Here is a 21,722-nt window from a genome sequence, read left to right as displayed (position 1 = left end):
GGAGGGCAGGGAGCGGCATGAGGGGGCTGGGCCGGGCTGAGGTTGGGGACTGGGGGGCCGGAGGGCTCTGTGCTGTTCCTCCAGCTGCTCTGTAATCATAAACCATAATCTGGCCGTGAGGGCAGGAAGGGGATAATTTGACGGCTCTGGGATTCTGAGTTGTAGAGAAGCTGCAAGCAGTGACGATGGATGGGGTGTTTGAGAGCGCGGCTGACCTGCCCCAGCGTGGAGCCTGGGCTTCGTAGGGAAATGACTACAACCAGGACGTCATGGCTGACAGGTCCAGAAGGAAAGGGAAGGACTGAGGAGCTCAGGGACTGGCTGGTGGTGTTGAGTAATGGAGTGAGAAAGCCCAGAGGAGGGGATGGCGTCAGGAAATGGGAATCCCGGAATTGAAGATGTTAGTGGCGAAGGGTCATGGGCGTCAGGTCGAAGGTGCAGCCGTGGGAATAAGTGACAGGGTAGTGGTGAATGGTTTTGGAATTGAGGCTATCAAGATACTATGACGTTAGGGCACTGGATCGGTCATCATCAAGGGCAAGGCCACAAGGATGGCCAGATTTAGAGTGAAGAGGATGATTGAGATCAGAATCCTATGACAGTTCTAGAAGCTGTCAGTGATAAGAAGGGCTGAACAGTGGAAGACCAGCTTCCAGACAGTTGAAGAAAGATAGCCCAGGAGTGAAATGAGAATTCTTATTTTCTCCTTAAAACAACAACAATAACAACAAAATCCATACCGCTGTGAGACAGGTCAGATGGTTCTTTTAAGCCCCGTTTTAGTGGTAAGAAAAAGAGTCAAAGAATTGGAAAGCTGTGCCCTTGAGTTGGTCCTCTTAGGGTGAGGACCCCCAAGGCGTGGAGAGAGTCGCAGCTCCCAGCAAGGGTAGCTCCCGCTGCAGACAGAGCAGAGAGGGGGAGAGGAAGAAAGCAGGCCGGTTTCTCTGTCTGCCTCCCCAGGCCACCCGAACGTCCCGCAAGGCCATCGCCTTTGGGAAGCGCTCACACTCCATGAAGCGTAATCTCTCTGCTCCTGTCACCAAGGCAGGCTGGCTCTTCAAACAGGTGAGGCCTCCTCCGCCGTCCGCCCACCGGGACCTCCACTTTCTCTCACTCCGATTCCTCTGTAGTTGCAATAATGGTCCCTTGCACGTTTTGATATGTCCTCCTGTGTCCTATTTTTGATATTGGATATATCTCTGTGAATGAATCTCCTAATTCTATAAAGACTCAGAGAAGTTGAGTATCTTCCCAAAATCACACAGAAAAATTAGTGTCACATTTAGGAACCCAGCCAAGTCTCCTAAGGGGCAGGCGGAATGACAGAAATATGCTGGGTCGCCAACCCTGTCAGAACAACCCACTGGCTCGTTCTCAGGAGGTCCCTCTTGCTGTGAAGGAAGAGGGGTGTTCTTGGTCCCGGGGTCCACTAATTCTTCCCAGTTTGACCTCCCCACCCTCGCTGCCGACCCTCTGCCCTCTCATTCTGGCTTACCTCTCACCCCTTCTTTCTTCCCCGGGAGAGACGCTGAGGCCTGAGATGACAGAACTGGAAGGTTACAGACAATGATCTAATGTCACTTTCCCGCGTCTGAGGTCTCAAGGAGTTTGGCTGCGCTTGGTAGCGGCAGAGCTGCGGCCAGAGGCAGGATGGCCTTGTAATTGGTGCCAAGCTCCTCCCCCTGCATCCCCCCCTCCCATGCCCAGCTCACAGTCCCTCCCCTCTGTCCTCTCGCATCCCACAGGCCAGCTCCGGGGTTAAGCAGTGGAACAAGCGCTGGTTCGTCCTGGTGGATCGCTGCCTCTTCTACTATAAAGGTGAGCTTGCCTCTTCTCCTGGGGCTGGCCGGGACCGCAGGAAGGCAGTGCCCACCATGCTTCCTTGTTCTGCCAGATCCCCGGGCTCTGCTTCAGGTGGACGTTGGTTGGTCACGGGAGTGGGGGTGGGGACCGGGGTGCAAACCTGCCCCCAGCACCCATGGGGCGTGACCGTGGGATAAAGACAGAGCCTGCTTACTCACATGGTCACTCACTCACTTGACATTCAACAGTATTTACCAGGCACCCTCCAGGTTTCAGGCAGAGTTCCAGGTGCTGCTGGGGGACACAGCAGGCACACAGCACAGTCATGCGATTGAGGGTGAAGGATAGGGGATGGGCTAGGAAAAGGAGGTAGCGGAGGAAGGCCCCTAGTCACTACTAGCGGGTGACCTACCAATCGGAGCTTGTGTGCTGATCTTCCTCCTGTCCCCCTGGAGCGTGTGAGCCGATCTATGAAGGCAGAAATCTCAGTTTTTTCACTGTGATGGCCACCGTGCCTAAAACAGCACATGGCACGTGGTAGGTGCTCAATCAGTGTTGAGTAAATGAATACACCCCAGTGTCCACCTGCTGTGCGCACGCCAGCACTCACTCCCAAGCCTCTCAAAAAAGAGAGAGAGACCTAATAACTTTGGTGAGGCAGCCTCTAGGAAGTTATTTTTAAAATCGTACAGCAGTGTTGTGTCAAGGAGATCCCGAGGGAGCTAGAGAGGGATGAGGACAGGGACGGCTTTGTCACACTGGTGTGGGGCCACAGGAAGAGAAGGGTGCAAGGGTTTTGTAGTGGGAGAGCCTATTCCCTTTCCCCCATGCCCTGGGCATGGCAGAGCCCCGACTTCTTTTGGCCTCCCAGGGGCAAGGCAGTAAATCATTAACTTTCACAAAGGTTGTACTCAGTGACCCCTCCAGAATGCTGCTATCCCTGAGCCTTGAGTCGCTACCACCTGAACCCCAAAAAGAGAAATCAGGAAGGGGTTGCAGAGACAGGGTCCAGCCACATGAAAAACGCCAAGACTGGGGGAGAAGAATCTGCCAGGGCCTGGCCCCTGGTGCTGGGCCTCTGGGACCCAGGGCTGGTTGGAGCCAGAGTCTGAAAGAAGCTGACAGAAAGCCAGGATCTCTGCAGGGGAGAGACTCTGGGACTGGCCTGAGGGGAGAGACTGAAAAGTTGTGAACTCAGAGGGCACCGTGATGGGGGCCACCATCCACTGGGAGATGTTCTCAAGACACCCTGTAAGCATTGGCCGGGACACTACCTGGCAGAAGGCTACCGCCTCCAGAGGACGGCAGCCTCCACTTTCCTGAAGAAACCCTGGGTCCCCAGCCCCGGGCTCCTCCTGATCCTTGGGCTTCGGCCTTCCTCTGGGTTCCACACTGACCCTGCAGAGGAAGCTGGACCTTAAGCCAAGTCTCTCGTGTGATGAGGGAGGGGAGAAGGGGTAGTCATGACTTTATAGTCCCCAAGACCCCTTCTGACGCCTAAAGGAGAGATTTCCAGCGTTTCCACCCTTGGGAACAAAGAGCTATCCCAGGGAACTGGGGAGTTGCCCCCCCCATTCCACAGAGCACCCCCACCCATCTGTGGCTCCGGCCGACAGCTGGGGTCCTGACTGGCTTATCCATCGGGCTCCTTGGAGATCCAGGATGAATTACAGAGAAGCCTGTTTGTTAGCCTGTATGGGGACCAGAGGGCTGAGGGGCTCTGCACGGGTGTATCTGCTTGTGGAGACAAGGGGGGCCGTGAAGGGGAAGGCAGACCTCTGTCAGGAGAGGACAGAGGAAGCTGCTGGTTGCCTGGGAGAACCTTAGAAACAGTTACCCAGAGGAGCCAGAGCGGAAGATGGGACTGTCTGCTCTGCCATGCCCGATCCCATTATTGTCCCGTTACGGGGGCCCCTCCTGGAATCGTCTTGCTTGGGAAGGCTCTATAGATGAGACAGTGGCTCGGAAGGCTTACTGGGGAGGGGAACCTGGCTGGCTCAGCCAGTAGAGCAGGAGCTTGATCTTGGGGTTGTGAGTTTGAGCCCCTGGTCAAGGTGGAGTTTAAAAAAAAAAAAAGTGTTTGCTTGGGAGTCAGACTTCTTGGGTCCGAAGACCAACCCAGCACTCTACTCCAGTAATGTTGGACAAATTACTTCACCTCTCTGTGCCTCCACCTCCTTTCCTATAAAGTGGGGGTAATCGCAGTGATCGTGGGTAGGGTTAAACCTATTAAGACATCTAACTTAGAACAGTACCCGAAGGACGGCAAACCCTCGATCACAGTAGCTGCTGCTTTTTTGCTTACCTGCATCCCAGAAGGGAAGCTCCCTGAGGGCAGGTGGCTCTTCTCTCCAAGCCACTGCTATAGTCCCTGCCTCTGGGGCGGTGTCTGCAAGCCAGGCTCCCCATCTGCAGGGAGTGTGCCCCTCCGTGTTGTGCAGTACAGCCTGTGTGCTGGTGGCTGGTGGACTGGAATGCCTGATGAGCCACACGTGCCTGTTGGGATTAGGGTTAGGGTTAGGGTTATCGTCATTGTCATAGGGACAATAGACACCTGCCCTCTCCCTGCGCATACGCACTCAGCAGGCACACGTGTCTCACCTGGGCCTCTGTGTACCCGACAGATGAGAAGGAGGAGAGCATCCTGGGTAGCATCCCCCTCCTGAGCTTCCGGGTGGCCGCGGTGCAGCCGTCGGACAACATCAGCCGAAAACACACATTTAAGGTCAGTTGGCTTTCCTCTCCCAGGCCAGGTGCGGAAGGGAGGCCTGCTCCTCAAGGGCATGAATGAATGGAGAAGAAGCCTGAGCCCCCTCGCCAAGGAGTCCCCAGTGGTAGTAGAAGGAGGGAGGAGGCAGCGGCCCCTGGAGTCAGTCCCAGCTCTATCAAGACCACCTCCTCTTATCTCGGGAGTCAGCTGGGTGGTTCCCCTGAGGCTGGGCCGAGAGACATGGTTTTCAGTGGTGCCGCAGTTTTTCCTGGGGGAGACGTACTTACGTCCTGGACCCATGAACCCTCTGCACGATGGCCCGGCAGCAGGGACAGGGGCTGTGGGCTGGCGGCGTTCTGACCTCCCTTCTAGACAGCAGGCCTCCCTACACTGGGCCCAGGGAACTAGACCCCCAGTCAAACCTACTCAAATTTCAGTCTCTAGAGAAAATTAGGAGTTGAGTTTGGTGACGGTGGAGAAAGACAAACCTCACGCAGACCGTAGTTTGGGAGAACAGGAGACGATGGGCCCCACCCACCCGCTCTGTGGCATTCCCTGCGAACCCCCCAGGGGACCCACCCATCCAAGATGGGCTGGCAATTGGCTCGTCGCGAGCTGGTGTTTTTCCACATTTAAAAATTCATGACCCACTAAAAACAATAAAAATCCTGTGCCCTTTTTGTATTTTATGGTGCAAAGACCAGAGTCTCCTTTTCGTTTCCAAATATAAAATTAGGATACCAGCTATGCATTTTCTCAGCAGAAAGCCCTCCCTCCCCTAGCTGAGAAGGGCTGTCCAAGTCCCTGAGAACCTAGAGCTGTGGTGCGGCATGATGATAGGAACTGTGGGTAATGCCTGGTCAGTATCCGAGCCTGTAGGACCTCAGAGTCTCTGCCCCTTTCTGTGCTTCCGACTCCAGTCACCTGATCGTGGAAAAGAGGAGGGCAGCGTGCACAGGGGCTGCTCTAGGGAACAAGGAGGGCCTTCTTTGGTATGTCATTAGTTCCGAGTTTCCTGGGGTCCTGTCCGCCAGAGGTGTGAACACAAATGAACAATTAATAAAACTCTCACTCCAGGGAGCGGGGTTCCCGCCGGGGAAGAAGAAACAGGTTGTTTAACCAACAACAGACAGCCCTACTGTACACATTCACACACACACCCCCACACAGCCCAACAGCCGGTCTCACCCTCCCCTCCAGACCTGTGCACAGACACAGCCACACTGCAGCTCGGAGCTGTGCCAGCACCAGGCATCCCGAGTGACACATGCACGCACGCGCGCACACACACACACGCACACACGCACACACGTCTGCCATCAGCCCCAGCTCTCTGCACACAGCCGCCCTTCTCCTCCTTCCCCTTCCCCCAAGGAGTTCACTGCCTCTTTAAAACCCAACTCTGAGGGCCAAGTTCAGTGGCCCACAAAGGGTTCCAATTGTGGCTATTCAATGGCCCTTCCCCAGGGAAGGGTGGGGAGTGGAGACAGATGGGAGGCTTGTCCTGTTGCAGCCACCAAGTGAAAGTCTTGGATGGCAAATAATGAGCTGGGCACTAGCCCTGCCCAGCCTGCTGCAGAAAGACTTAACCTCTTCCTAACCCAGCCCCGTGGGGGCTCGGTGGACTTCAGTGCACTGGGGTACCTTCCTCGCTTTCATGGTGCCAGGCCACTGTCCCCTCCGGCTGCCCATTCACTGCCCTGTCTTTTCCCAGGCCCCCCGCCTTTCCCCGTTGCAAGCATTTGCTCCTGTGCCTTTGCTCTGCCCTTGTTTCCCTGTGGGCATGTTTTGTCCTCTAGCTTGACCGTGAGCTCTTCAAGTGCAGAGAGCATGTCTGTTTTCCTGTGACGGGTGCCCAGAGCAGAGCTCTGCACGCACAAGACGCTATCAAATTAATTCACTTGCTGCCCACTCGTTCCAGCCCCAGGTCACGCCCACCAGGTCCACCTCTATCTCTCTCTTCTCTGCAACAACCCGGTGTCCTCCACACCAGAGCTCGCCAGGGCCCCTCCCCTCTGTATCCTTGTGCAGTTTCAACCCCCAGATGCCTCCTTACAGCTTCGCTGGCTGGAAGCATCTCCCATCGTCTGCGCACAAGCCGGGCCCCCTGCTGGAGGGTGGGATCGGGCAGGAGCCAGAGGAAGTAGGACACGTTATTGGGTAACAATTCCCGTCAGATAGGAATCGTGTTTCTGGGACGGGTGGTACAGAGGAGTGAGGGTCCAGCCAGGAAAGCATTTGGAGAGTGGGGATTTGACACTGCTGCTTAGGAGAGCCCTGGGGCTTGACCAGGAGAGCCCTATCTTCTCTCCTTCCCCCTGAGAGACCCATGATTTCACACCCACGGAGTCAGAGACCAAAGGGAGGTTCACATCTGAGACTGTTAATCACTTGGATTTCTCATGTTGAGTGGGGTAAACCAGGCTACCAGCTTTTTCTGGGAGCTGGAAGGTCTCACCGGGAGAGTACACCGAGGTCCCAGAAAGAATTCAGCTCTGGAGCATTTTCCCTTGTGGCCTGAGAACTTCGAACTTTACCAGGAAGATCCTTCCCCATAGACAGATGCATCACTTCAGGCCAGAACAAAAACCCAAGTCAAACGCAGCTGCAGAGCTGGTTGGGGACAGAGCTAGGATCAGCACTGGGACGCCTGGAATCCTCTCGGCCAGCAGCCCCAGTTGCCTTGGGGCAAGCTCTCCACTCCCCACCCTTGTCCCATCCGGGTAGCAGCGTGAAAACGAGTAGAAGGGGGTAGTCTGACTCACTCCCCACTTCCCTCTGCTCCTCAATATTCCTGCCACATCATCTTCTGTCTCCCCCTCTGGTGTCTGGTTGACCTGTTCTTTGCTTCTCCTCCTCCTGACTGCGTGAGGACCCCTCCTCTGGACAGGAGCTCTCTTCTGGGTTCCCGCCTGCCGCACCTGCCCGCGGCCACCGACTAGGTAGCGTGCCCCAACTGTCAGTGCATGCCCCTTGCACGCCCAGGGAGACGGAGACCTGGCTGTCTCTCTGCCCAGGAGAGACAGTACTAGCTCCTCAGACGCGAAGCCAGAGCCAAGACTGGCTTATGCTCGGGGGCAGGGTGGGGGTCATCTGTCCCAGACATCGGGTAATAATTGCCCTTCAAATCAAAGATGGAATTTGATGGGAGAGTGGGCGTGGTAATTGTCCTTCCTGTTTATAATCATCTCCGGTGAGGCAGGTGAGCTTACCTGGCTATTGGATGGCTGGGTCCAGAGAGCTCGTCTGTATGCTAGCTGGAGCCCTTGGCCCAGCTGGGGGCTGTCCTCCTCACCCTGCTCCTGAGATCCGGGGGAGGAGGGGCAGGGGAAGAGCTGCAGGTCAAGGGAATAGCCTGCCTGACCACCTGTCCTGTGGATGTGGCTGTCTTCTCCCTACAGGTGACTACGTGCTGGGTGGATGAGGCCGGGGCTGGTCCCACGCACTGCCTCTCCCCACAGGCTGAGCACGCTGGGGTCCGCACCTACTTCTTCAGCGCCGAGAGCTCCGAGGAGCAGGAGGCCTGGATCCAGGCCATGGGGGAGGCTGCCCGGGTGCAGATCCCCCCAGCCCAGAAGTCGGTGCCCCAAGCTGTGCGTCACAGGTGAGTTCCAGGGCCCTGGGCCTGGGTGTGGGGAGTGCCAGAGAAAGAGGAGTGAGGAAGCACCCCAGTGTCTGACCTCCTGAGCCCAGCGTGCTGGCTTGAACCTCTGGGGACATGTGAACTGCTCCTTGCTCCCAGCGGGGGACCTGGCTTCGGGATTTCCAGGCCTGGAGTCTCTCTTCCCCTGGCTCTTCCTCTTCTCTCTGGGCTGGTGGAGGCCAAGAGAGAAGTCAGGTTCCCTCACGGCCTGGCCAGGAGCCAAAGACCAGGGTCCTTCGCTCATTTAGTCTTGGCTGTGTGCATTAAGCCCATGACTTCTGGAAGAGGGTGGACTTGGGTTCAAATCCCCACTTAGCCCCTTGCCCACACCGTGACCTCAGTATGAGTTACTCAACCTCTCTCAACCTGGATTTTCTCTGATCGAAGACAGCAGTTAGAATCATCCCTCACGGCGTGGCTGCAAAACCAGGCCGTGCCACAGACTCTCAGCCCACAGTGGCCCCATTGCCGTCCCCACCCGCGGCCCCCCTGCAGCCTCGGGGCCTGTCTTCACTCAGCCTGTGGAGTCTTGAGGTAGATGTTAACAGGGATCCAAAAGAAGGAGGTTTTACAGTATAGACAGATTCCAAGTCTATTTTGGGGTCTGAGAAGTGTTTACCAGGCAGTGTCGCAACAAGGATGCTTGAATATGTTGGATTTGGGAAGCGGCAGGGAACGCGTCACGAGACTCCCATCTTCACGTCAGCGGGGGGCGCACTTCCAGAAGTTCGCTCGTTCGGTCCATAAATATTTACTGTAAGTAGGTATGTGTCAGGCACCGAATCCGGTGCTAGGAAAACAAGGGAAGACGAGTCGACGCGCTCCTGCCTCGTGGAGCTCACGTTCTGACAATCAGTCCTGGAGGAAGCTCGTTCTGGAGCCGGGAGCCAGCGTGCTTCCGTGCCGAGAATGTTTGAGGCGACAGCTTTGGCGCCTGGCACGTTTGATCTCACAGTCCTGTGGCGGGAGGGACTGGTCCACCCCTCCTGCCTGCAAGGAGCCCGAGGCTCGCCGAAGTTAAGGAACTTGTGTAGGACACAGGGCTGACCAGTAACAAGCTCCGTAACAAGCCAACGTCAAGGACAGTCACTGTGACGAAGCTTTGGTAGGGTGTGTATGGAGCTTGGGGGCTGGCGCCGAGACAGACAGCCGAGGAGACCACGTCTGGGGGAGGTCAGGGTTGGCCGCAGCTTCCGAAGGCTGGATTCAGTGAAGGTCAGCGGGAGGGAGCAGAGAGTGGCCCGTGGAGGTGATCTGGAGGGTAAAACGAGCAAACCGTGCACAGGCAAGCTTGGACTAGGTTTTATAGTGATTGCCCAGGCTGGAGCGAGAAGGCCAACTGGGGGGCATTTAGGAAACAAAATGGTCGTTCTCTGAATCCCTCTCCCATTGCTACCTTCCTGCCCTCCCTTCTCCACTCCTTTTTCCTTCCCAGTCGACCACCCCTTGCCCAGCTCCGCACTGGCCTGGGGTCATTTACAACATCTCCCTTGGTGTCCTGCAGCCACGAGAAGCCAGACTCCGAGAACATCCCACCTAGCAAACACCACCACCAGCCATCCCACAACAGCCTCCCCAAGGCGGAGCCCGAGGCCAAGACTCGAGGGGAGGGTGACGGCCGGGGCTGTGAGAAGGCCGAGAGGAAGCCCGAGAGGCCCGAAGTCAAGAGCGAGCCTCTGGTGAAAGCCAATGGCATCCAAGCCGGACCAGAACCAGCCTCGGAGCCTGGCAGCCCTTACCCTGAGGGCCCGAGGGTCCCAGGGGGAGGAGACCGGCCTGCCCAGCCCAACGGCTGGCAGTATAGCTCCCCGAGCCGGCCCGGGAGCACAGCTTTCCCGCCGCAGGACTCAGAGAGCGGGGGACACCAGCGGAGCTTCCCCCCACGGACCGACCCCGACAAAATCGCCCAGCGCAAGAGCTCCATGAACCAGCTTCAGCAGTGGGTGAACCTGCGCCGAGGGGTGCCCCCGCCTGACGACCTTCGGAGGTGAGTCCCGGTGGGGTTCCGGCGTGGAGCCAGGGTGATGTTAGGGCTAGGGGTTGGGGCTGGGGGGGGAGCTGGGGAGGGGTGACATGCACAGCATTCCCTGCCAGAAATCTTTTGGAAGCCGGGCTGAGTTGGGACATCAAGTAGACCCTCCTGCCAAGAATTCCTAGCGCATCCAAATCCTCCACGGCCCCGAGGCTCTAGGGGTGGACTGGGACCCCCGCCTAGCTCCTGCCCTGTCTGCTTTCTTCAGAGACAGGGCCAGAGCTCCCGGGGCCTCTCTGCGAGGAGGCAGGGTGCCCAGAGGGCGGGCAGGCACCCAGAGGGAGGGGACTTCAAGCTGTGCAATCCGAGAGCCATCCGCCCATCCTGCCCTCTTACAGCACCCTTGGTGCCACCAAATATCGCTACCATGAGCCTCAGTGGCCGCCAAGCCAACTCAGCCCCGTTTTGAACAGTTCTAATTATTTGAAAGTCTTTATATGTGTTGCCCCTCACCGATCCTAGTTCTGCCCTCTGGACCAATTTGCTCCTTTGTCCGGTGATTGGCTTTCAAATATTGGAAGACATTTTCAGGCCCAGTAGCATACGTCTGGGCAAGGGGGGCTGCTGCTCCTTCCCCGCGGGGGTGGGCATCTCCCCGCACACAGGTGACAGCCGGCCACAGGAAGGCTGCTCCCCGCTGCTGCTCCGCTGCCTGGGACACCTGGCCGGCCCCAGGGAGAGCGCCTCGCTTGGGATGAGCCCCAAGAACCTACTGGTCCCTTCCTTAACGAGAACATCAAACCGGGAAGCTGCCCTTTTGTCCCTCCTGTCGCCCTCCCCAGTGCCCAGTATATTCCACCTTCTTCCTGCTCTTTCTGCTGTTTATGACTCTGGAAAAGATCTGATACATGGTTCATGCTGGGAGAGAGATGGCTAATAAGGCTTAAAGCTTCTCCCCAGGGCTATTTCGTTTTAAAAAGACCGAGATGGAAAGTCTGAAAGTGCAATTCCCAGCCTCGGGTAGCTGGTTGAGGGAGGAAGGTTTGAGGGAGCTTTCCCTGCACCCCCGGAAGCCAGGCTCAGCGCCCAGGGAGTGGCTGCCTCTGTGGCTCCCAGGGTCAGGCGTGTAGGGGTGGGCACCATTCACCTGCTCACGCCCTGCTCTGGGCTGGAGGACCTGGAGGTGTGCCTGGGGCACAGCAGGGTGGGTGGGGTTGCATTCATTTTGTTTGGCTTCCTCACAATGTCCTCTCTCTCTCCCAGTCCCTCTAGGTTCTACCCCGTGTCCCGCAGGGTCCCTGAGTATTACAGCCCCTACTCCACCCAGTACCCCGACGATTACCAGTACTTCCCACCAGGGGTGCGGCCGGACAGCATCTGTTCCATGCCGGCCTATGATCGGATCAGCCCACCCTGGGCTCTGGAGGACAAGCGCCACTCCTTCCGCAACGGAGGTGGCCCTGCCTTCCAGCTGCGGGAGTGGAAGGAGCCCCCGGGCTACGGGCGGCAGGATGGCACCGTCTGGCTCCCCGGCCCCTCCCCCTCCCGGCAGCCCATCTATTACGACGAGCTGGACGCCGCCTCCAGCTCCCTGCGCCGTCTGTCCTTGCAGCCCCGCTCCCACTCTGTGCCCCGCTCGCCCAGCCAGGGCTCCTACAGCCGTGCCCGCATTTACTCCCCCGTCCGCTCACCCAGTGCCCGCTTTGAGCGCCTGCCACCTCGCAGCGAGGACATCTATGCCGACCCTGCTGCCTACGTGATGAGGCGATCCATCAGCTCGCCCAAGGTGAGCCACCAGCCTGCCCTCCCTTCTTCGTCCCCTGAGATCCCCCAGAAGCCTCCTACTGTCTGTAGAGGAGAGGCAGAGGTGTGAGGGCATGTGGGACTCGGGGTCACTGTGTCCCATGGGGACACACACTGTTGACAGGAGCCACGATAATGCCCAGGGGAGCCTCTGGCCCTGCGGGTCTGTCCATGGGGGAGCTGCTTCGGGGGATTCGCTTTGACCCCTGAGTAGGAGCATTGCTGTTGGTGCCCCTCCCCAGGTCACTCCCGGAACCCTGATCCTGGGCAGACAGGGTTCTGTCTTTGCAAATCTTGAGGACCAGACAGGTCAACGCAAAGATGTTGCAGTGGATAACTGCTGTCCATTTTAATTTGGCATCTGTTCTGGGACAGGATACAAACATCCCTGATCTTGAACTTCAGTTGTTGGGGAAGTCTGTGTCCTAGCCAGGCCCCCTCACCTCTCCAATTCCCTTTCTCTTCCAGTATGATTACCTGGGAGACAGGCGGCCAGTCCCTGCAGGACTGTTCCCCTACAACTACCCACCATCCCCCACGGTCCACGATAAGATGGTACGTCCTCTCCTCCGGTCCACTCCCTGCAGAACCTCTCCTCCCAGGGCAGGGCCAAACTGGGACAGCCACAGGGACCCTCTGTGCCTGGTGCCTGGCCCTCCTAGTTTCTAACAGCCTCTGGATACCTCTTCCCTCCCAGCCACGACTCTGGCCCGAATCCAGAGTTTGAAGCCAAGTTACCCCATCTCTGGGACACCAGGTAGAGGAGCAGGGACAGGATCTGGAGGCATGTGATGTCCTGGTCCTCTCGACCCCGCAATAGCCTCCTGCCCAGCACGTGGAGGGCCTGGTCGGGGGGCTTGGGTTATGACCTAGGAAGAAAAGTCAGACCTGAGTGTCCAATAACAGGCATTTTCTCTAAGTCTGCCCTTGCCTGGAGTGCTACTTATGGGGAAAAAGACAAGTGGTGGGATTAAGGAAGAAAAAATTTTCCATATTATGTCTTTTGCTCCTTTTTCCCTTGCTTTCTACTTGTCTTTCCTGGGAATTTGTCCTCCAGAGAGTTTCTGTCTCCCTCTGGAGAGCTGGATACAGACCCCGCACCTGGGATGTGGGGTGCGGTAGGGCGGCACTGGAACCAACAGGCTGAGTCCTTGTCCCCAAAGGCCTGTTGCTGCTGCCTATCTCTGCAGAGCCCCAGGAGGCCGCGGTGGAGGAGCCCCAGTAGGCATGGACAGTGCCCCTCCCTTCCTTCCCCTGGATCCTTCTCTGCCCAAACTCTAGCCCTGACACACAGCTCAGTACCCATCTAGAGACAATGGATTCTTCTGGAAAACTCAGGAGATGCTAAGGAGGGCTGACTAGATGGTTTCGGTGGTGCTGCCCTCTTCCATGGGAGGCCAGGGAGACCAGGAGCCTGCAGCTGGGGCCCCAGGGAGTCCCTCCTCTAGCTGGGCATCTAGTAGGCAACTTGGTGCCTGCCCCAGCCTCATCCCTTCCCTTCCCCAGAACTCCTCAAGGGCAGACAGAGGCCTCTTTTTGACCTTGTCCCCCAGCTAACTCTTAACTGCTTTGCTTCCTCTTTATTGTTTTCTGTTGTCTTGTTCCTGTTTGTTTGTGTTGCTGTTGGGCCTCGGGCTCCGGGTAGGATGAACTTTTAGACCTTCAGTTGCAAAGAAACCTAGAGTATTTGGATCAGCAGGTAGGCAGAGCTGGTGCCCCCTCGCCATTCCCCTGCCCTCCCGTCTGTCTCCCTGCTCCCCACCACCTCCTCCCCGCCCATCCATTTGACAACCTTTGTTGGCAACACCAGGAGACAACAAAGTGGCTTATATTTTGGTTTTGCGCCTTCACACCCCTTCTCCTCAAAGCCCTTTAGGGCCGCTGAGAGTTTCCTGGGGAAAGGAGAGTAGGACATGACCGCATGAATAATTAATGCCACCTCCTATTCGTTCAGGCCAGATGGAACTGGCAGGGGTGGGGGTGGGGTTGCGGGAAGGCGGGAATTTGCATCTCTGCTGGCAAGAGTGGCGGAGATGGGGGAGGGGTGGGGGAGGTGAGCAGCCAGGCTGGGCCTAAAATGCAAGGGGTTCCGTGCCCCCTGAATCTGGGAAATTATCTATCCTAGTTCATAGGTTGTTGTTCAACTCCACAGTTTATAAATGGAGAACTACAGACTTGCCCTAGGATGGTTTTTTAAATGCAAATAACCCATATATTTGTTAGCTCCTCTGCCAAGTTCCTTTGCATACGGGGCTTGCGTTCTCCTGGAGAATTCCGCGTGGTAGACAGAGAGAATGCAGGCAACTTCGTCTCCTCTGGAAGGGTCTGCGAGTGTTCCCATAGATGGGAGTGACTGGCGGCCGAGACCCTGCTCCAGGCTCTAACCATTGGCTGCCTTGCCCTTGGAGGCTGAGGGGCTCTGAAGCTCCCTGCATTGAGACACGCTGGGGGGGGGGTCAGGATGCTGGGCATTGCTACAAATCACAGGGGACCTGGGCATCCCCAGCGTGGCCCAGTGGAAGCGGCTGGAGGTGGTAAAAATGACAGTAGAGTTGTGGCCATAGTAGTAGCTGTCACCATCACGGGGTGCTTTTTCTGCGCCCCATGCTGTTCTGGGTTCCTTAGCCACCCTGAAGTACTTAATCTGTATAACAGCACTGCAAGGCGGGTACTGTTGTTAGCCCCCTTCTAGAACCAGTAACACGAAAGAAACAGAGAGGTTAAGTAACATGCCAAGGACACACAACTAGTAAATGGCGGAGCTTGGAATGTGACTCTGAGCTTCTGACCCAGTTTATAGCTGAGGGGATGTCTGATATATGAAGGATGGTCTTATGCTCTTAAAGTTGCAGAAGGAACCTTAAACTTGAAATCAGAGGCTATCTGTGTAACCGTTGGAGGTTCTAGACACAAGTCATATGCCACATAACCTGTCCTCTCACAGGCCTCTGTGCCTTGGTGGGATCACCCTCGGACCTTGCATTCTGGTTCCAGAAGCAGCAGGTGGTGTCCACAGCACGAGTATTCCAGTCCACGTGAGGATGAGTCTCAGGCTGCCAACCCTGTCCGGCAGTGGGCGTGTGGGCTGGCCCCAGCAGGAAGCAGGCGCTACAGTGCCCAGAGGAGGGAGGAGCAGGACTGAGTGGCCTCGGGGCTCCTGGGCAGGCTGTCCTGTCTGTGGCCCACCTACAGTGCCTGGCTGTGCCAGCGTTCAGTGCCACAGCTGGGTCCTCCAGGGGCTTCTGCCCTCATGGACAGCCTGGGCCCTTAAGCTGGGACCTTCAAAAATAGCCTTTCAGAGGACCTCCTCTAGATAAAAGATAATAATCTTTTTTTTTTTTTTTTAAGATTTTATTTATTTATTTGACAGACAGAGATCACAAGCAGGCAGAGGGGCAGGCATAGAGAGAGGAAGGGAAGCAGGCTCCCTGCTGAGCAGAGAGCCCGATGCAGGGCTCAATCCCAGGACCCCGAGACCATGACCCGAGTTGAAGGCTGAGTCTTAAACCCACTGAGCCACCCAGGCGCCCCAAAAGATAATAATCTTAAAAGGGAGTTTTATCTGATAAGAGTCCAGTGGCACCTGGTTGGCTCAGTCGGTTAAGCCTTCGACTCTTGATTTCAGCTCAGGTCTTGATCTCGGGGTCATGAGTTCAAGCCCTGTATTGGGCTCCCTGCTGGGTCTGGAGCCTACTTACAAAACAAACAAACAAACAAAAATAAGAGTCCAGATCCTGGAGTCAGACCTTCTAGTCCCAGCTCTGCCATTTACAGGAGTTTTTATTATGCCCTTTTTTTTTTTTTTTTTAAAAAAACTTCAAAATGTCGTTTCATCTCTCTGGGCCTTTGTTTTCTCACTCATGAACTGGACATTGTAGAACCTGCCTTTCCCACCTCCCAGAGCTGCTAGAGGGTCACGCAAGAGCATATGATCTAGCGCTCTGTCAGGGGGCAGCAATTTTATTCTTTTCCTTCTGATACTCAATTTAAAATATTACTTGAGCACCTTTATGATGTAGGAGGCCCTGCGCTGGGTGGTTTCTCACAAAATTTGACATTTTGGATAGACAGAAGGTGGCACAGAAGAATCCTAGAGACAAAGCCCTTGTGGGCTGAGAGATCCTCAAAGCCCCAGTGTGAATGGGAGCAGGCCAGGGTGAGAACATTCTTGCTTCCCTCCTTTAGTACTTGAGATCCAGTGGTTGGGTGAGCCGTGAGGTCTGTGGGTGTCCAGGCAAAGCCTGGGCCTCCTTTGCCCTCTCAAAGCCTGGTGTGTTAGCAGGTCCTACACAGACACCACACACACACACACACACACACACACACACACACACGTATACACACACCGTATACAATCCCACACACACTGCACGTGCATGCCCCATGCACAATAAACCTGGCCTCAAACACACATGACTCCAAGAAAACAGACTGTCTTGAGTTCAGATCCTTCCAGGATCTGAACAGGCTGATGTCCTGTTGACCGTGAACTATTTTACGAAGACTCAACCTCCTACTACAACTGCTCTTTGGAAATCCTTTTAAATGACACTTGATGTCATTGGAAAAAAACTCCCAAGTGGGTTAAAAAGGTAGAGAGATCAGATCCTAGGAAAGCATTTCCTGATGGAGGTGGCTGGGTGCCCCTCCCCCTGTCCCCAGCGCACAGAAGCAAGGCTGCCTTCGGGTTGCTGCCTAAACCAATAAGTTTAAACTGCCTAAAAATACATGTGGGGCCCACGAAGGTGGGGGAGGTAAGATCCAAAAACGTGAGGGCCTCCCGAACTCTGACCCCAGAAACTCTGCCCTAACGTGGCTGCGACCCTTCCCTCCCTCACTTCCTCTACCCCAAAGCTTTTCCCACACAACTTCCCTCTGTCTTCTGCTACCTTGTCCTGTAGGTCAGTTGAGTTAAAGGGACATAGCCCAGGACAGTCCCTAATGTTTTCAATTTTTGATGCTGTCGCACTGGAACCGGGGGGGAAATGATGGCATCTCTAGCTGATTTGTTTGGCTTGTCTTCCCTCTCTCCCTCCACCCCACTGCCTCCTTCTCCCCTGCCCTTCTTCATTTCTTTCTTTTTCATTTGCCAAGTAGTCTTTCCCCCTCCATGTTCCTAATGATTTTTGAAACACAGAGATAACGTATCAGAGAACAGTGTTCGAGTATCTGGTGTCCCTTTAACACGGCTTGCTTGTTTTGGCCTCCTTATTTGCTCCCTAGCACCATCCAAGATCAGCATGGATGCTACCAGCCCAGCTCTGGAAACCATGTTTAGCAATCCTTTCTACTCTAGAGCCAAGAAGTGGGCAGGGGTCGGGGGGAGAGAGCTGTGCCTGCCTCTCTGTGAGGGCCCATCCGAAGAGCAGCCCCAGGTTTTCTATCTCAGCTCTTTGACTTAGTTTGAATGCGGGAAGATGGGTTTTCCCATCTGCCTGTGCAGTCTTTGACGGAAAGTGGCGTGAGGAAAGAGAGCCGGGGCAGGGAGTTGACCTTGGCCGGTATGAATGAGACCCGCACCTCTCAGGCACCCCAGGGGAAGTGTCACTGGGCAAGGGGGTCTCTTTGCCAGCGAGCAGGGCACAGCAGTCCCCAGCCCCCCTTCCATGGCCTCTCCTCGGGGCACCTTCAGTGCTGGTCCTGGGACAGAGCTCATAAGGGGTGAGCGACGGGTAAGGTCAAGCAGAGGGAGCCGGAGACCCCAGGACGAGCTGCCCTTTCCTGTTCCGGGAAAGTGAGCCCAGGCAGGAGATGGGGCAAGAGCTCCACAGGGGTGCGAGTTTGAATCGTCCATTCCTTCCTCCGCTGCAGATGAGTGAGAGCGAGACTCTCATCAGTATGGTGAACCGCATGGTGGAGAACTCCTCCCCCAGGGCCCAGATCTTCATGCAAGTAAGACCTCTGCCTGGCAGCATGGCCCCCGCCAGCCTCCATCTCAGCTGCTTGTGCATGGTCTAGTCCAGCCACTGGGCTGGGTGCGCTCTGCCCCACCCGCCCATCTGCCGGGCCTCATCTCCCAGGCTCCTGTGTCCCCCTCCCCTAATTCCACTGTGTCTCCTCCATTCTTCATGTTCATGGGTGAACCCAAGGCCCATTGCTCAGATCATCAAGATAGCCGGCCCCGCCATGCCATTTCATGCCAGCGACCGCAAATCTGCTCTTTAATGTCCAGGACTTCTGTTTCATGTCGGGTAGCTTCTCCACAGACGTCTTTGGGGTTCAGGGTACAAGGGTGTGACACGGACCCATCCGATGCCCCACTTGTATAGAATGTGCTGTGGTCTCGGGATGCCTCACCAAGGCTGGGCAGCATTTGCTGGTGTAAGCCCCCCAGGACGGCTGCGCAACCTACCAAGATACTTTCTCCAATGTTTCTGGTGCTTGTTCCATTTCCCCATGTCTCGTCCTCAAAAACAGACAACTATTAACTGCTGTTCTCAGGCTTGTTCCCAACAAGCCATCCGGGATGTCTACACCCCTGGAGTCCCTCTTAACGGTAGATCTAGAGCTTGGGGTGGGGAGAGAGGAGATCCTGAGTCGGAGCTGAGCAGCGTCGCTATCTCCAGAAATCAGCCTAAACAGTGGGGAGGAACCTAGACGGGGCCATGCCAGGCTTCCCAGCCAGGGACAAAGAATTAGCTCGGGGTCCCGGAGTGGAAGCTATCAGAGCTGACGGACCATGATCTCCAACAAGAATGGAGCAAGGGCTGTCCGCTTTTCCGTCCCTGCACGCCCTACCCGTCCCCTGCTGCTGTAACCGGCCTTGTGTTCCTGCAGGTCCCTCCGTACCCAGAAGTGTTCCGGGACGGTCTCCACACCTACAAGTTAAATGAGCAAGACACAGATGTAAGAGCAGCTCTCCTTCTCCTCTGTCCTCTCCAGTCCCTCCCGCTGTCGTCCTCATCTTCGCTCTCCTCCGCTGGGGCTTTTCCTCCGTTCATCTCTGTCCTTCGGGTGGCTCTTCATGCCTTTGATTCATGCCTCTCTCAGCACAAAGACAACTTTCTGCCTGCCCCTTCCTCATTCCCCTTCTTTTCTCCTTCCTCCCCCCTCCCCGCCCTGCCGTGCTGGCTGTGTGTGTGTTTCCCCACGGAGCCCTAGACCCTCTTGTCTCCAGCAGTGGGATCTGCTTATTCCAGGAACACAGACTTCATTACGAGGGGCAGAGGCCAGGCTGCGTTGTGTCCAGCATGGCAGTCACCCCTGGACCACAAGAGGGAAGCACACGGCCCTGCCCTGGGTAGTGGGAGATGCCAGGTAGCAGCAGGTGGCCCCTTATGGTTCATGGCCAACGGGCACGGACAGTGGGTTCTGCAGGAGGGCAGGGCAGTGAGACCATGTGGACTGGTGGGTCAGGGACAAAGCAGGTTTCAGGTGAGCTGGGCCCGGGAGTGAAAAGGCCCAGAAGACAAGATGTAGCCATTAGAAATGAGTCACGGGGGTATTTGAGGAATGGCATGAATAAAGGTGTGGATATTAGAAAGCCTAAGTCTTTCTAGAACTTCCTTCCCATCATCCCTGGTTTTGCCTGGATAAAGGATCTACCCAGGAGGCCTGGGAGACTTTCCGTCCAGGCGAGGGCCAGACGTCAGGAGGATCCCAGTGTCAGCCTTTCTGAGACCCCAGAAGGAGGGGAGAAAAGAGTCCTCTGAGCCTGCGGAACCATTTACATGGGTCACTGGTTTTCCTAACACTGCTGGTTCGGACGCCCCGTGTACTCCTCCCATCCATGCCCCCCTGGGAGGCCCCGGAGGCCAGCCACATTATCTCCTCAGCCCTTCGGGAACTGGAACCCCTAGGAGAAGGGGGATACAGGAGCTTAACATTGAACTCCCCTCTCCACTGACTGACTTCCTCAGAGAATAAGCACATCCCCCCTCTCAGTAGGTCCTTGGGGGAAGTCTCCCGAGGTGAAGACCATCTTCCCATTCCCGGGGAGCCTCCAAGGTCAAAGTGAAGAAAGCCTAGGGTTCCTCAGCAGGGGAAAGGAGGAGGTATCCAGAGGCCAGGCCCTGCCGACCCATTTCCCAGGTCCCTGTCAAAACCATGTTTTTCACCCCCTTCTCTCTCCCTCCCCTCCTCCCACCTCCTCGGGGCCCCAGAAGCTGCTGGGCAAATTGTGCGAGCAGAACAAGGTGGTGAGGGAGCAGGACCGACTGGTACAGCAGCTCCGAGCTGAGAAGGTGAGAGCCGGGGGGCGCCCTGGGGTTGGGGGTGTGTGGGGAGCCCAGCACACACAGGTGTGGGGTGCCGTCTCCACTCTCCACTCGGAGCTGACAGAGCGCTGTCTTAAACTTCTGTCCCTTCCCTAACTGGGACTGCGGAAGCTCTTCTGTGGGCCTGGCCGGTGGGGACAACCTCCATGAAAGTGCTGGGTTGAATTGCTGGGGCTCGGACAGGAATCATCAGAGCCGCTGACGGCCATTCCCCTGCCTTTCTTCAGGAGAGCCTGGAAAGTGCCTTGATGGGGACCCACCAGGAGCTGGAGATGTTTGGGAACCAGCCTGCCTACCCCGAGAAGCTGCTGCACAAGAAAGAGTCCCTACAGAACCAGCTCATCAACATCCGGGTGGAGCTGTCCCAGGCCACCACGGTAACGCCCCCTCCCCCCACCTCCCATCCCCTGGTCTGGCCATCTGCACTGGGACGGGAGGGCCACCCCTCCCGGGCTGTGCTGTTTCGCTTCCCACTCAACACGGTGGCCAGGAGCACTTGAAGGGGCAGAAACAAAAGACCTTCTTAATATTAATAGTGCCCTGCAGATAGGCAGCGAGCGTGCCGGTCAGCTCGCTCCATAGAGTCTCCGGCAAGGAAACGGGCTTCTTTTCCCCAAACCACTCCTGCCCTGCTGCTGTTCAGGACAGGGCAAAGTCCAGGGCTCCTTATCTCATGGGCTGCTTTCACAGCTTTGCTGCCTCCTCTGTCCTCTCCCCTGGAGAACCGGGGCACTGACGCCAGGCTGCTGGCCCGGTCATTTGCCGTGGGCTCAGGGCAGACCCTGTAGGACCGACTGCCCAGAAAGTTCTGGGGTGCTGCGGCCAAAGGCCCAGGAAAACATGGCCCAGAAAGGCGAAAGGTCTCTAACCACCAGGGAGCAGACACCTTTGGGTTTCCTCTCTTCTTGCCCTCCGCTTGGGGTCACCCAGTCTGGGGAGACCGTGGTATGATCCCATCCCCTACATCTGGAGAGGATTCTGGTTTCTGTGTTTTAGCCTACAATTGGGTGGGCCACTGTTACGCTATCATCAGAATGCCTCAGCCCTGGGCCCTGTCCTCCTGTCCCTCTGTGCTCTCCTCTAAGCCCTGCGAGACCCCAGGTGCCCTGGCCCTGGGCCCTGTGTAGGATGGGTGGGGAGGAAGACTTCGGCAATGGCCACTGTCTCAGTAAAGCCACCCCCCGTTGCAGGCCCTGACGAACAGCACCGTAGAGTATGAGAGCCTTGAGTCAGAGGTGTCCGCCCTGCACGATGACCTCTGGGAACAGCTCAATTTGGACGTGCAGGTGAAGAGGGCCCCCGGGAAGGAGGGGGTCAGTGTGCCTTCCCTTCTCCTTTGGGCCAAAGGGGCTTCCTTTCTTGCTCCTGAGATCTCAGAGACTTGAGACAGGGCATCTGTCCTGAGACAGAAGACAAGGTTCACATCCACGTAAAAGAGACACTCTCGGGATGAAGACCGTGTGGAATCTTCTTTAGTTCCATCAGATCATGAGAAAGGAGTAAAGCAGAAACATGAAAGCACTGGGTTAGACGAAGATACTTTATGACTGGAAGGACAACCCATCGAGATAGATA

General features: G+C 56.4%; 1 protein-coding gene across 17 annotated transcripts in view; it reads left to right on the top strand.

The window, feature by feature from the left end:
* PLEKHA6 (pleckstrin homology domain containing A6) overlaps positions 1-21,722 on the top strand; it is a 141,413-nt gene that overhangs the window by 102,112 nt on the left and 17,579 nt on the right. For 9 of the 17 annotated variants that reach the window (XM_044267678.1, XM_044267672.1, XM_044267675.1 and 6 more), the window contains 13 exons: positions 961-1,065; positions 1,746-1,818; positions 4,428-4,528; positions 7,915-8,117; positions 9,661-10,143; positions 11,392-11,914; positions 12,400-12,486; positions 13,577-13,630; positions 17,743-17,823; positions 18,709-18,777; positions 20,034-20,114; positions 20,375-20,524; positions 21,338-21,433. In XM_044267678.1, the coding sequence (XP_044123613.1) occupies positions 961-1,065; positions 1,746-1,818; positions 4,428-4,528; positions 7,915-8,117; positions 9,661-10,143; positions 11,392-11,914; positions 12,400-12,486; positions 13,577-13,630; positions 17,743-17,823; positions 18,709-18,777; positions 20,034-20,114; positions 20,375-20,524; positions 21,338-21,433 (2,106 nt within the window). Of the gene's footprint in view, positions 1-960; positions 1,066-1,745; positions 1,819-4,427; positions 4,529-6,725; positions 7,456-7,914; positions 8,118-9,660; positions 10,144-11,391; positions 11,915-12,399; positions 12,487-13,576; positions 13,631-17,742; positions 17,824-18,708; positions 18,778-20,033; positions 20,115-20,374; positions 20,525-21,337; positions 21,434-21,722 lie in introns of those variants that run through there. The other 8 variants (XM_044267681.1, XM_044267685.1, XM_044267674.1 and 5 more) reach the window with 7 other exon arrangements.

This window comes from Neovison vison, chromosome 10 (genome assembly GCF_020171115.1).
Source record: "Neovison vison isolate M4711 chromosome 10, ASM_NN_V1, whole genome shotgun sequence".
Taxonomy (NCBI): Eukaryota; Metazoa; Chordata; class Mammalia; order Carnivora; family Mustelidae; genus Neogale; species Neogale vison.
Note: the sequence above shows the minus strand (reverse complement) of the source record. Positions and strands in the feature narration are given on the sequence as shown.